The sequence below is a fragment of the Schistocerca nitens genome, chromosome 9 (assembly GCF_023898315.1).
Source record: "Schistocerca nitens isolate TAMUIC-IGC-003100 chromosome 9, iqSchNite1.1, whole genome shotgun sequence".
Lineage (NCBI taxonomy): Eukaryota > Metazoa > Arthropoda > Insecta > Orthoptera > Acrididae > Schistocerca > Schistocerca nitens.
Window position 1 is genome coordinate 24,918,213 of NC_064622.1, and position 15,436 is coordinate 24,933,648.

At 40.4% G+C, this 15,436-nt stretch overlaps 1 protein-coding gene across 3 annotated transcripts in view; it reads left to right on the plus strand.

The window, feature by feature from the left end:
* The window catches only part of LOC126202890 (vesicular glutamate transporter 1-like), a 128,489-nt gene extending 114,709 nt beyond the window's left edge, over positions 1 to 13,780 (plus strand). The window contains exon 9 of one of the 3 annotated variants that reach the window (XM_049936956.1): positions 11,128 to 13,780. In XM_049936956.1, the coding sequence (XP_049792913.1) occupies positions 11,128 to 11,328 (201 nt within the window). In that variant the 3' untranslated portion in view covers positions 11,329 to 13,780. The remainder of the gene's footprint in view (positions 1 to 11,127) is intronic. The other 2 variants (XM_049936953.1, XM_049936954.1) reach the window with 2 other exon arrangements.
* Positions 13,781 to 15,436: the final 1,656 nt, after the last annotated feature.

A 15,436-nucleotide genomic window follows, 5' to 3' on the forward strand; every position in this document is an offset into this window, starting at 1 on the left:
CGCAGTGTCCGGAGCAAGTATGGTGGGTCTGACACACCGGTGTCAATGTGTTCTTTTTTCCATTTCCAGGAGTGTATATATTCCTTCCACCCTTTGGCCTTCCCTTCTAGGCTTAAATGCTGGCTTGCCATCTGAGTCTTTAATATTCACGGTGGTTATTCCCTTTTCTCCAAAGGTCTCTTTAATGTTCCTGTATGGAGCATCTGTCTTCCCCATAGTAATGCATGCTTTTACAACTTTGGTATTTTGCACTTTCTGTTAATCTCATTTTCAGATGCCTACACTACTTTTTGCATGCTTCAGTTGCTAAATTTTTATATTTTCTCATTTCATCAGTTAAGTTCAATTTCTTGTGTTATTCAAGAATTTCTTCGAGGAATTGTCTTTTTGCCTATTTCATCCTATACTGCCTTCTTCATTTCATCTTGCAAAGCTGCCCATTCATCATCTGATGTATTCCTTTCCCCATTTCAGGCAGTTGTTGCCTAATGTTTCCTTTGAAACTCTCAGCAACCTCTGGTTTTTTTCCATTTATTCAGGTCCCATCTCTTTAAATTCGAACTTTTTCCATTTTTAATCTGCAATTCATAATCAATAAATCATGACCAGAGTCCACATCTGCCCCTGGAAATGTTTCACAGCTTAAAATCTGTTTACAAAACCCATGGTATACCATTATGTAATCAGTCTGAAATCTTCCAGCTCTTTGGATCTCTTCAGTGTAAAGAACCCTCATAAACAATTCTTAAACGTAGTATTAGCGGTGATTAAATTGTGCTCTGTGCAAAATTCCACTAGGTGGCTATCTCCTTCATTAATTTCCTGAGGCCATGTTCTCCAACTATTTGTTACGACCCCAACCTCAGGGATTGTAATGTGCCAGATGAATGGGAGAGATGGTTTGGGAGAGAGGGGTGCATGATGTCGGGGTACACAGAGATACACAGGCGATTTTGGCATTGACTTGATTCTGTCAAAGAATGCACATTACCACTGCTGATCCAGGTGAAGGTGGTGCAGTGTGTGTGTGTGTGTGTATATGTCAGCATAATCACAAGCACCAGTGTATACTGCTCCAGCACCCAACCTCCCTGCCTCTGCCACATGACGGCTTCTGTCCTCTCCGTGGCCACGTGGCCAGTAGCATGCATTGGCTGAGCCGGAAGCCCCACGCTGACCCTCCAGAGTGTAGCTAGCTATTCTATCGAGCACTATTCTTGGTCTCCGTGTTGAACACTGAAGGGAAGCAGCCAGCAGCCTTCGTAGTAGCAGAGTCTCGGAGGCTCCAGTCGCCCGCCCGGGGTGGCTCAGTCTGTGATTGAGGACAGCTGCGGACCTTGTAGGCCACAGGATCACACCTAGGCTCTGCCCTTTCAGACACCAGCTTGCAGTCAGTCAGACATCACCCAGAGAGTGGAGGCTGACCACTGCCCATACCTCTGCAGTGCTACGTTTCGCATCCACCACAGCTGCTATGTGTTGTATAGTGGAGCTTGGTAGTTGATTCAGTGGGCCAGCTGGCCGCCAGAATTTGTCAGCAGATCATGGTCAGTCTGCAACTTAAACAGTTGTCATTCTCTCAGGCTGCAGACGCTGACAGAATGGTGATATGACTGGTTACCTTGACCCTCTGGACTCACTCATTTATACTCCTTTTTGTACACTTGTGATGTTGTTCCTCTGGAGGAGAAAAGTGGAGTGTTCCCTTATAATTATAATGTCAGCTTCGGCAGTAACTGCAACGCACAGTTAGTTTGTAGCATGACAGTGTCCTGTGCAGCACCTAGTAACTTTACATCTATCTCCAGACTTGCTTATAGTGCCCGCCAGGCCGTGCTTCCTCACCTGCAAGTCGTGCTGTAAACCTGCCTTGCAGAACTGTTTGCTTAATATTAACATTGCCAGCACTCACTACCCGATGTGTCTGTCAGCCCCATAAGTAGTGCCTTCAGGCCATAGCTGCGCAAAATTTTCAAGAATTTCTAAATCCATGCTTATACTTAATCATGGCACAGCATACCTCCTCCATTCTATGAAGATTCATCCCGAATGTTTAATATCGAGCTCCCACTAAACTACTTGAATGCCTGAAACTTTCCTGGCAGATTAAAACTGTGTACCAGACCGAGACTCGAACTCAGGACCTTTGCCTTTCATGGGCAACTGCTCTACCATCTGAGCTACCCAAGCACGACTCACGCCCTGTCCTCACAGCTTTACTTCTGTCAGTACCTGAGATGGTAGAGCATTTGCCCACGAAAGGCAAAGGTCCTGAGTTCGAGTCTCGGTCCGGCACGCAGTTTTAATCTGCCAGGAAGGTTTCATATCAGTGCACACTCCACTGCAGAGTTAAAAATCTCATTCTGGCACTTATAATGCTAATAATTTATATATTGAGGACGATCCCTCCCCCCCCCCCCCCCCCCCCAAATTCACTATGTAATGTTCCCACATGGAATTTCTTATCACACTTGTATTGCTCACCCCCCCCCCCCTTTTTCACTAACTACCATGTACTGATATTATGTACCTCTAATATACTAATTAAGTACTTAAAACTAATCACTTCACTGACTAATGCCATTCAACCATCGTGCTGGCAATTGGCAAACCTACAGCCTGTTCCTGCTTGCATTTTACCCAGAAATACAGTGCATAAATGTATGCTAGAAACATGCCCCAACTGGTAGCCAACACATTCATGCTGTTGTTGCTCCTGCAAATCATGTATATGGTGCAACATTTGTTCTGTTGAAATTCTCCCCTGCTTGGACTCTATCAGTTTGTCGAAGAACTGCATAAGTTCTGGATTGAATGTGTTATTTACCGGTAAATAGGTTAAATTTTGAATGGGTAATACCCTCAGAGATCCTTCCAGCCAACAACATATTCTGTGACAAGTGTCACAGCAGTTGAACCTGTGAGCATAGCGAGAAGATGAAAGTCCATCCCAAGTACCTCACAAGTCTTACCATTAATAATCTTTCCACTTGTTTGGAGCTTGAGTTTTCTCAACCCTACGGATCTTCCTCCTTTGTAGCAAAACAACCATACAGTTTCTGGCATGAATACTGATTACAATCAGTGTGATCCCATTCTCTGAAAGTAAGTCCAAGTTGGCAGAAGTCCCTTTCTACAACTTGTTCCCCTTTCTTTGCCCAGAAACAAACTCACTGAACATATCTGTGTAACAGTCCATACCTGGCCACCCAGACAGATCACAACCCTCCCTCTTCTGAGAACACGCTATAAAAAAAAAATCTTTGCAATAAAAATACACACTCTCTGATACACTAACATGGTAAAACAAAAACAAAAAAATTACAATCATACGACTTACTTACGCGCCCTTAGCCTATGTGGCACATCATGCACCTCACATTGCTCAAAAATTTCAGTTCCCTTTTTTTTCACCCCTTGTAGCTTTGTTGATAACTGCAGTATCCCATCTACCGTTCCTTTAAATGGCTTTACGCGGCTGACGTGTATAACATTTGCCCACCAAGTGGTAGCAGGAGAACACACACACATAAAAAGGGTATTATGTGTGCAAGCTTTTGGAGTCAGTGGCCCCTTCTTCTGGCAGAAGTGTTGAAGGTGAAGAAAGAGGAGTGAAGGAAAAGGATTGGAGAGGTTTAAGAAAAGGAGTGGAGTTAAGGGAAACTTACTGGACGGGATGAGAAACAAAGAGCTCTGAAAGCTTGCATGTATAATACCTTTTTTATATGTGTGTTCTCCTGCTGCTACTTGGTGAATAGATTTTTTAAAAATGTATCCCATTACCTAATACTGTCAAAAATTGTTTGTTTTCATTGATGTGTACAACAGTTCTTTTCGTGGGGAACTGTATCTTCATATTGTCTGGTGAGAACATTTCCACGACTGGTAAAGTCCGTGATACTAAGTTAAAAATGTATTTGTTTTCACTAGCTTGTTCAAGAATTCAACTATTTTTGGGAAGTCCCTTATGAACCATCTATAATTTTTACAAAGGCCAATTGATGACAGTACCTGCTTAGTTGTTTGCGACGTCAGAAAATTTTGAACTGCATCGGTACGATGAGGATCAGTCTGTCTGCCATGTTCACTTACCACATGCCCCATGTAGTTTACCTGAGTTTGCGCATAATGGCAGTTGTACTTAATGGAAAAAGTGCCAACTGTAGGCTGGTTACAGACATCCTCCAAATGTCTTGCATGCTCCAGTAAAACCTTTGAATAGACAGTTATGTCATCCAGATACACCAGACAAGGTTTTGGTTTTAATCCTGTCAATACCTCATCTAACAACTGCAGAAAACTTGACAGTGTGTTCTTTAGTTCAAACAGCACATGCTTGTAATGGAAATGGCCACCCGGTACTGTAAATGCTATTTTTGGCCTATCCTCAGGCACTACATCCAATTGATGGTGCCTGCACCTGTCATTCTTAGTTGTAAACAACAGATACTGCTCTAGACTATCCAAAAGTTTCTGTGATGTTTGGAATTGGATAAGCATCCAAAAAGTTGGCGCATTTAGATATCTGTAGTCATAGTGAAATCTCTATTTTCTTGTTCCATACACTATTTTCTTTGGCATTACCTCTATATTCACTTTCTATATTCACTCTCTATATTCACTCTCTACTTGCTATCACTTAGTTTAGTTTAGTTTTAGTTGTGTCATGTTCCGTAGATCATTTTCCTGATTATTTTATCGATATGATGTGGAACAAGTCAGATTACAAGATAAAAATACATACATGAATAGTGCTAATATTAACCCTCTAACGATAAGGTGAAGTTTCCTGATACAAACGGTAAGGTGGGGTTGGATCAGACCCCACCCTCCAAATATCGATTTTTCGGGGTAAAATAAAAAATGAATAATGGGAAAAAAATTTATTATCAATTAAAAACATATAATATTTGTTATAACAACAAGTTTTTTATTTTTATAGTCAATAAGTAAGAATATAAAGTACTTTGGAAAAAATAGGAACTTGATTACAAAAAAATACCTTAATAGAAATATTCTCTATAAAATTATTGAAAACATAGTAAAAACCAATAGATTCAGTCATCAACTAGGAACTTGAGTGCTTTAGAAATTCTAAAGATAGGAACTAAATGAGAAACATCTCTTACTAATTGTAGAAAATAATTATAATGCCAGCAGTTTCGAAATATAAAGTTCTCAATAATAAATGCCTTTGTACACATAATGTAATAGGAACAAATAATAAATGTATAATGTTATCCTGGAAACAATGACATACAGCACTGAAAATACATATTTGGCACAATTTATCACATCTTAGTTTCTTTACAGCCAGGGCATATAATAACTTTATGCTCCCCACATACACAACGATTACACTTACTACAAAAAGCATCCCCCTTCCTAACTTTTGATCTGTCACAAAAATCACATCTTCTTTTCTTTAGTGGCTGTGCTTGGGTAGGCTTGTCTAATTCGATTAGTTCTTTTCCTAAAACTTTTCCAATAGACAAACTGAGCTCGCGGGGAAGTTGTGTGTTATTCAACCTCTTTTCCATAAGAGGTTTTGTCAAGGATAGCGCAAGATTTTTGAGAAATGATATTCTCGCGTCATTTGAAAAGCTGTCCATTTTGCTATTGCTTTTGTGAATGATAAAACTATTTATAGCAGTGATGTTTAAAATAGCATAAAAGTACCGCATGGGCCATCTTCTCGATTTTCTTTTTGTGGTCCTGCTGTGGCAAAGCATATCTAATACATCGACCCCTCCTTTAGTTAGATTGTAGAACTCCACAATTTCAGGCTTATTTGATTTTTCATTTATCTCTCCAGAGAAGTGCATAGACGACATCAGTAAAACTTTATTTTTCTTTGGGGTAAATGACACATAAGTTTTGTCGTCCTGATACATAAATGTTGAAGAGCCTACTGAGCGGAAAGCAGCATTGATGGTGGTATTTGCGGTTTGTTCCTCCTCAATATACCTACAAATGTGATTTTCTTTTGGAGGAGGGTGTCAGTCACCTCCAGTTGTCCGCTGTAATGTTTCTATTAGAACCCCTGATAGATTCCGCCAGGCGCAAAACATACTGGGCATGTAAAGGCAAATCTCCAGGTCTCCTCTTTATTCAGTTGTCCTTGCCAGTGTATGGAATGCCATGCACAAAATAGAATGTCCTTGCGTCACATAGTGACATTATTTTCAAACCATATTTGTTGGGTTTCGATGGGATATACTTTTTGAATGGACAGGCACCCCGAAAACTCGGTAGAGTCTCATCTACTGTGACATATTCAGATGGATTATAATATTTTTCACTGTTAAATTCAAACATGTCCCACACTTCTCTGAAAGCCGCAAATTTGTTGTTGATTTTTCTGGTCTCTCTGGTGGCTTTGTCATCGAAGCGGAGGTTTTCTAGAAGAAATGCAAACCTTTTCTTGCACATAGTGCAACGGAATACCGGAGGTCCATAGGGTGCTGAGAACATCTCATCTATACTGAGCATAGAATTTTTTAGGACACCACTCATGAAGAGAAGGCCCACCAACCGTTTTATTTCAACGCTCTCTGTTGGTGAATGAAACCACTGGACCGTATTGTACTTTTGCCTAGATTTCTCAATTTCAAGATTTGTGTACAAAACAATTTTTTCTATAATTTTCGAATCTATAAATAATAAAAATATTTCCAATTCACTAATGATCCCCGTTGCTTCCCCACGTGGACCAGGGAAATGAGTAATAATATTTGACACTGGTGTCCTAGAAAATTTTGAATGGATGGGTTGGGTTTGTTGATCCATATTGTCTCTGTCTTTACCTAGCTCAAAATTTCTCTCATTATCTACATCTGACTGAGAATTATCCAATTCGGCTGCTCCTGCTGCACAATGAAATACATCATCCTCATCATCAGTATTAGATAATACATCATCCTCGGTTTCTGAACAGTTTCCTGCATCAATATTGTCGCCATCCTCTGACTCAGCCTCCTGTCGGAGAAACTTGTTGTATAACTCCTCAGGAGTTCTAAGGAGATGATGCGCCATTTTAGTAAGATACTAGAAGAGAAAACAAAACTTAGATGTAATATAAACATCAATATGGGGTTGAAGCCTCCCCACAAAAGAAACTAATAAATGTGACGTAAACAGTAAGGTGGGGTCGGATCCAACCCGAGCGCAGGTAATGTAGGTTTCGGATAGAGAGGGTAGCTGCAGGTCACTCACCAGACTGATGTGGCCTCCTCGGCATTCTCGGGATGACTGGCTGGCTGGGTAGCTGGAACCATAGCGCTCTCAGAAAAGGGAGTGGAGAGTTATAAACAAAACAGACTTGCTGGGGTCGGATCCAACCCCAACCTTACCGTTAGAGGGTTAATATTACTGAAATTTTTAGTTCTACACACACAACTACATATAGAGGTAAATATTTATTTATTTATTTGTTTATTTATTTATTCAATAAATTCTTCAACTAATGGTTACTGATGCTTTATTATATGATATAGCTTCCTGTAAAATTGTGTGCTATCCCATGTTAGTATATGATGATGTGTCACTGGGGTTGCTAGTAACCCTCTGTTGGTACAAGATAAATCACTAAACCTCAGCAATAGGTTTTCCATAGCCCTTTGATCACTGCCCTTTAAGTGACCCACTTTTCCTCGTAACACTTCCGTGGTAATAGTTTGCTTGCATGACTTCCAGCGTGGCTATTATACACCTTTTGACTGAGTCACTTCCCTCTGCCAAAGTTCCCATTGCTTCCCCCAACTGGATTAAATTTCCACTGAGTTCTACTATTTGTTGTCAATGATCAACTTAGTATTATGATTTCTGAGAAACTATAGCCTGAAAATCACTGAATAACCTTCACCTACACGTGGCAATACCTCAATGCATTTGCTGAACTTAGTTCTCCCAACTGAAAACTCCAGAGCTGCCACACCCACTGATTCCTCACTATTATCACCAACCCCATGTAACCTGTGCTGTGATGGCCTCCGTCTCCTCTTTGCCACAAGGTCCATTACTAATAAGGGATACATGTACCCTGTGTCTACCAAAAATCTCTGTTTCTTGCTACTCACCAAGCCCACTAAGCAGTGTTCCATCTGTACACTAATGTGTACAGTGTTACGTTGTGTCAGGACTGCCTTCCAGTGGTTGAATCACTCATGTTTGTATTTAACAGCTGCATCCCTTGCCAGTGCTTCCCAGCTTTCTTACTTCTACAATCCGATGCCCAGTGGCCCACTCTGCATCATTCGTTGGACTCTAGTTGTCTAGATTGCTTCCCTATATGCCCCTCCCGACTACACATATAATACCAAACTTCAGAAGCGTACACCCGGTAGTCCACTCTTTGCTCTTTTGTAATATCCATCTCCTCTATATGTGTAGCGATCTGAAGAGCTGACACTAGGTCCTCCAGAGTTTCCATTCATACTCTGACACCTCTGCGGGTATACCACCAGAAAAATGTCCACTGCTCTCTTTTCTGCATCTTGCAACAACACCTTATTAGCTTCTGCATATTTATTTGCATTCACTTTACAGATTCTATCTGAGAATGCCTCCACATACTTGTTGTTCTGCATTGATGAAGTACTAAGTTTCTCCTAAAAAACCGTGCACTATTTTGCTTTTGGTACCACTGGCAAGTCCTGTGGCTCACTCCTGAAACATTTGTGCTTTACTCAAGGTCTCAGAATATACAACATATGCTTCAGCATTCCCTGTCAAATGCATACTAGCAACATGGAGGGTTATTTTGTATGGCCACCTATGCCCTTCCACAATGTCCCTAACATACTTAATAAAAATTGTCATGTCCTCCATTGCCTTGCCCAAGAGGGGATTAAGTAGTACGACCACTGCTGGGTCATATGGAAAAGAAGGAATTCTCAATCAAGACTTATTTTCATCTGATTCCAATTGCGGCTGAACTTGACTCACTGACCCAGCTTCTAACTCATGATAAAGTTTGAAATTTCTCTGCCTGTCAGGTTCAATTCCTCTCTCAATACATGCACTAGCTGAGCTAAAGCAGCAATTGCTTCTACGGCAGTAGTTGCAGCACATTTCCACCATTTTGCCTACACTACTACTACCACCTTAACCCATCTATTTAAGAAACCACAAACTCCCATTCAATCACCCCAGGCACACAAATCTAACCACAAATTAATGCTTTCAGCAAATCATCACCCATCTACACTCAGTACAGCCACTAGTCAATGACCATTTCGCCTACACAGAACAAGTAGCTGCTACAGCTCTGGTACATGGCAAATTATGCCCAGACAAACTACAAAATGGTCACCTCACTGGCACTAAATTATCATGTCTATCATTACCTCTAAACAAAGATAAGTCCATGGGTTGGTGTGGCTTCACACTAATTTGAAACATCACTTAACCTAACTTACACAAACTCTTGACACTTAGAACAAACACCAAGAATAACATCAATTAAAACTTGACTCACCACACTACATTGTGCTGAGCTGATTCCACCGAATGCACATAAAATGCCACAGCCTCACTCACGACTCGTCAAAATCAACTCTCTCCTCATACCATAGTGTTGGAGGCTTTTTGACACCAAATTATTATGACCTACCAACCTCAAGGATTGTAATGTGCCAAGATGACTGAGAGATGTGGTTTGGGTGAGAGGGTTGAATCATGCCGGGTTATGCAGAGATACACTGGCACGTTTGGCATTGACTTTATTCTGTCGAAGAATATGCGGTGCCTCTGCTGATCCTTGTGACAGGAGGTTGGTTTGCATACATGTGTCAGTGCAAACACCACACTGGTATCATGTGCTCTGGCACCCAGCAGCTCCATCCCTATGATGTAATGGCCCCTGACCTCTCCATGGCCGTACATCAGCTGAGCCGGAAGCCCCGTGCCAGCCCACCAGGGTTTGGCTGGCTACTCCATCGAGCACTACCCGTGGTCTCCACGTAGAGTGCTGAAGGGAAACCGCCAGCAGCCATCATTATCTTAGAGCCTCAGCAGCTCCAGTCGCTCACCCAGGGCGACTCGGTCTGTGAGTGAGGATGAGGAGAGCTGCTGACCCAGGAGGCTGCTAGGTCACGCCCCAGCTCTGCCCTCGCAGACACAGCTTCCTGTCCCTGAGATGACATCACCCAGAGAGCAGAGGCTGGTCATCCACCTGCTCAGTGGGCCTGCTGCCCACCGAAATTTGTCATCAGATTGTCGTCTCGGTTGGCTTGCAACTTAAACCATTGTCACTCTCCCAGGTACCTGTAATGACAGTATGGCGACTTTACAGCTTACCTTGAGCCTCTTGACTCAATCATTTATACTCCTTTTCATATACCTCTGACATAGGTCCTCTAGAGGGGAAAAGTAGAGTGTTCCTCGATAATTATAATATCAGCTTTTTCTAGCCCACCTTGGCTGTAATTGCAACACATGGGTTTTTCAAAGCACGTCAGTGCCCTGTGTTGTGCCTGATTACTAAATTTGTTTATAGTGCCCACCAGTCGTGCTTCCTCCCCTGCGAGTGGTGTTGTAAACCTGCCTCGCAGAGCTGTTTACTTAATATCAACATTGGCAGAACCCACTACCCGATGTGTCCATCGGCCCTTTAACTTGTACCTTCTGACCACAACTGCGCAAAATTTTCAAGAATTCCTAATTCCATGCCTATACTTACTCGTGGTACAACATATTTTACTGTCTCATCCTTTTCATACCATTGATTCCAGTCCCCTCATTACAATCAAATTTTTGTGTCCCTTAACTATCTGAATAATTTCTTTTTTCTGATCACACATTATTTCAGTCTCTTCATAATCCATGGATCTAGTAGGAATACAAACTTACATTACAGTGGTAAGAGTTGGCTTCATATCTGTCTTGGCTACAATAAGTCGTTCACTATGCCGTTCATAGTAGCACACCTGTATGTCCATTTTCTCATTCATTATTAGATGTGCTCCTGCCATACCAGCATTTGATTTTGAATTAGTAACCCTGATGTAAAGTACTGTGGTGGCGGTGGATTTCCTGTTATGTACTGTCAACAGAACAAGAAAGTTCTGTTGTGTTTTTGTAATGCAATAGCAGATTATATTAAAATGTGTTCTCATTGTATTCCAGACACAACAAGAATGGCAGTCAGTATTCCACATAGCAGCTGCTGTGTATCTCCTTGGTGCTCTTTTTTATGGCTTGTTTGCCTCTGGAGAACGGCAACGATGGGCAGAAGAGCAGGAAACAATTGCACTGTGTCCTGATGGAGATGAGCGTTCCCATGCATCGACAGAGGACTTGCCGTTTGGCACAGGGTCCTGCCAATAATGGATAACATTTGTGGGATGGATACAAGCTCCTGCAGCCTGCGGTTGCACACACAGTAATCTTGTATGGATTAACCACACTTTCAGTTTTTCACAACTGAAGCAAATGAAACATGGTGTTGTTTCATAGTTAGTATTGCGTTATTATATTTTATTCGTGGCATCAGAAAGCAGCCCACTGTCTGGTATCGTGAAGAAATACAGCTATTAAAAGCCTAAATACTGATCAGTTCAAAATAAATAAGCTGCCTGCACATAATATAGCTTCCTGAAAAAAACAATTGAAAGATCGTGTAGTTGATCGTGACTTGCAAGTGATCAATGTTTTAAGAACTCGTGATTTTTGTCAGAAATGTTTCCTTCCAACAATCTTCCAGTCACATATTATCCTCCTTAATAACATTTAAATTATAAGTACAAGCTGAACCATGGGCAGTGACATAATGGGTCCAGATAATCATGTATTTTTAACATACATTAATCTCACACTGGAAGTCTTTCTTCAAAATCTTTTAGATTTAATCCACCGGAAATACTTGTAGAATCTCATTTTCTTGAAACAATATGTCACATCTGTCATGGCTAAAAATGAAGCAAAAGGACAATGGAGTTGGTATGATCATTCAGACATTGTCAGTTGCTAAAATATTGTTACAATAAAAATGGTCGCAGGAAAAATAATCACCAGTTGCCTTGTAGATGTAATCTGAGGTAGGAACATTATAAAGGACATAACTCATTTCCTTTCCTCTTTTGGTCCAGTCTGAGCTTGCTTTCCATCTCCAGTGACCTCATGTTCTGGAGGACTACAGTTCAAATCCCTGTCAAAACATCCATATGCAGGTTCTCTGTGGTTTTTCTTAATTACTTAAGGCAAATGTTTGGATGTTTCCTTTGAAAATGACACAGTCAGTCAGTTTCTCTCCAATCCGTCTGCAGCTCATGGTCTAGTGGCTAGCATTGCTGCCTCTGTATCACGGGGTCCCGTGTTCGATTCCCAGTCAGGTTGGGGGTTTTCTCTGCCCATGGACTGGGAGTTTGTGTTGTCCTCATCATTTCATCATCATCATCATCATCATCATCATTCATGACAATAGCTAGATTGGACTGTGTACAAATTGGACTGTGTACAAATTGGACTGTGTACAAATTGGACTGTGTACAAATTGGACTGTGTACAAATTGGACTGTGTAAAAATTGGGACTTTGTATGGGCACTGTTGGCCATGCAGTTGAGTGCTCCACAAACCAATCATCATCATCATTTCTCCAATCCAAGCTTGTGATTCTCCTTTAATGACCTCAACATTGATGGGACATGAAAAACTCAAATATTCCTTCCTTCATTCATTCATGATCTGAAGAGAAAGTATGGTTGTATTAAATACCTTTGACATAACAGAACGGACATTACACGAGTAATTATGGTGTGATCCATAGGGCCAGAGAGGGACAAAAAATGGCTGATTATGGTGTGATCCATTTGAATGACCATGAAAAGAAAGGAGATGTAAAGCAATCAATGGTAATGTGAATTGAAGCATGCAAAGTAATGAGAACAAACATTGTTAGAGGAATAGAACAGTACACATGGAAAAATTACAGTGGTAACAAAGTGGGAGCTGACACGTCTATTTGTTACATTTTATTCTGTAAAAGAAACAGTAAGTAGGAAATATTTAAAATCCTTGCAGGCAGAACTGAGTCTTATAATTACTGCTTCATCTCCCTCAGATTTCCCCAGTGACTGAGATCTCTCTCACGAAACCATCTTAGCATTCAGGGAAAACTTTGAAAATGTAAATGAGCTGTGGCAGTCACATATATAACAACAGATGTTCTTATTAGTGCATTTTGTGTTCCACTGTTGCATTTCCTCACTTAACACTGGCATTGTGTTAAAAAGCAAGTATTAAGCTTTCTTTTTATTTTGAATCTACTTTCCCTGTTTCATTTGGCTGGAAATCACTAAGCATATTAAATTAAGATTTCCAAGTGACATTACCATTTTAAAAAGGTATTTTGTAACTCAGCTTCAGTTATTTTCTGTTTGTTATTAAAGATAAATGGCTAGAAGAATGAAGTCCAGACTACAGTCTTGGTTTTGGCATAATGTGTTTTATGCTATACTACAAGCTCACAGGACCCAATAAAATGTAAAATGCAGACATGCAACCAATCCCAAATTAATTACGTACTAACTGCTGGTATTAAATAGAGGCACATCACCTCCAGAACATCAAAGCACTGGATCATGTTTATCATTTAAGTAAAGCTTGTGAATGCTGTATTATTACTTATTTAAATGGTTTGGTTACAAACATTAACTTCCTTCCCTTGCATTTGTGAACTACATGTTACATTAAGAGACAGCTTTTTTCAGTAAGACAGATTTTTTTTTTTAGGTTGTTTATCTAGTGGCCAATTAAATATGGAGACTGGAGTGTATGCAAAAATGTGACTACTATTATTTGGTATATAATATGCTTTAAAATATTCCATGTAATTTTTCCATTTCCACCATTAAATCTTGCCATAGCATTATTATTTAGTACACATATTTTGCATACAGTGCTCATTTTGAAAGTCTATTTGAAACATCAGCAATGATGGTATACATTGTAGGCTGTACAGATATTGTGTCCACGCGTATTTACTGTAGCTCCAGCTCCTTAGCTCCAAATTGTCTCTGCAATATTGGCAACAAATGAAGTAGAATGTTTCATTCCATTTCTTAGTTTAAGTGCCCTTTCACTGGAGGTATCTAGATCCCCATCATGGATGTCAAGGTGTTTTCCTATTTACAGAACAGAACTGATGAAATAGAGTGGCATTCTGAATAGTACCATACCACTCCATTCAGCTTGGTCATGGTGTTTATCACAGTTGCCAAAGCTTACCACAATCAGCAAATTCAGATAATGAAGTCAGGGGCTGTAGACAATGTGTGTAAATAGTTCGAAATAGATTCTGGCTGTTGGGTGCATCAGGATTACTTTACACTGTGCTTTGCGATTGGCAGTGTTTGAGTTGTAAAAGAAAATACTGGAAAGAAGTGCAACCACAAGTGAGAGATGAGGTGCTAAAACATAATATTTGTAGTCAGATGAACATGAAAATCACACAGTATCACAATGTTTAATGCTGTAGAACTTCCTCTTTAGTTGTCTGCTTTACTTGGTCCTAATTTCTGGACAAAAGTGTTTCACAGCTTCATGTTTGATATTTTTTTCTGCCATTGAATAAGAATAATATGGAAAGGATAGATTGTTGGCCACCACATAGAAGGCGTTGATTTGCAGACAGGCACAATGAGGAAGGCTACCAAGATATTAACACTTTGCTGTCTGGTGACACCACAGTGGTGTCGTGTGCGAAATAGCGGTCAGCAGCTGGCGACATCGCAGTGGTGTTGTGTGCATAGTATTGCTCAGTGGTCGGTGGTAGCACTTTAGTATCTTTGGCATTCTGTTGGTGTTTTGTTTAGGTAACAATAAGTTACACATGTCAACAAGTTTTTTGTTTTTATAAGTACTTGTGCCCTTTCATCATGGCAGACGAAAGAGACAATACGATTATTTACACAATGAATGCATGGACATCTTGTCTGACCTTCTGGACGACTTGGCCAATTGGGAAGAAGACATTGGATATAAAAAAAATGAAAGTGAAACAGAATCGTCGGAAGATAGTGTATTACGTCCAAGAAGGATTCTGCGAACGCTACAGTTGCCAACTGATTTGAATGAATCAGACGAAGAAGACAGTGCACAGTGGGCAGACTTTGATTTACCGAGAACCAATAATAAATTTACTGAGGACCAATAACGTATTTCCCAAAGATACACAGAGCGTCAAGAATATCATAGAATTATATATTGGGAACAATCTATCTGAATAGATCAGCAATGAAACCGACAAGTACTACAGTCAAAATCGCAATGGAGGAAATTGGATTTAAAAAATCGCCAATTTGTCGATGTTACAGGACCCAAACTTAGAAAATTGTTTGGGCTTGCTGTCGTTATGGGAACTGTAAAAAAAGCAAGGAGCAATGATTATTGGTCAACGAGTCCGTTGATAGACACACCAATATTTTGCAAAACAAT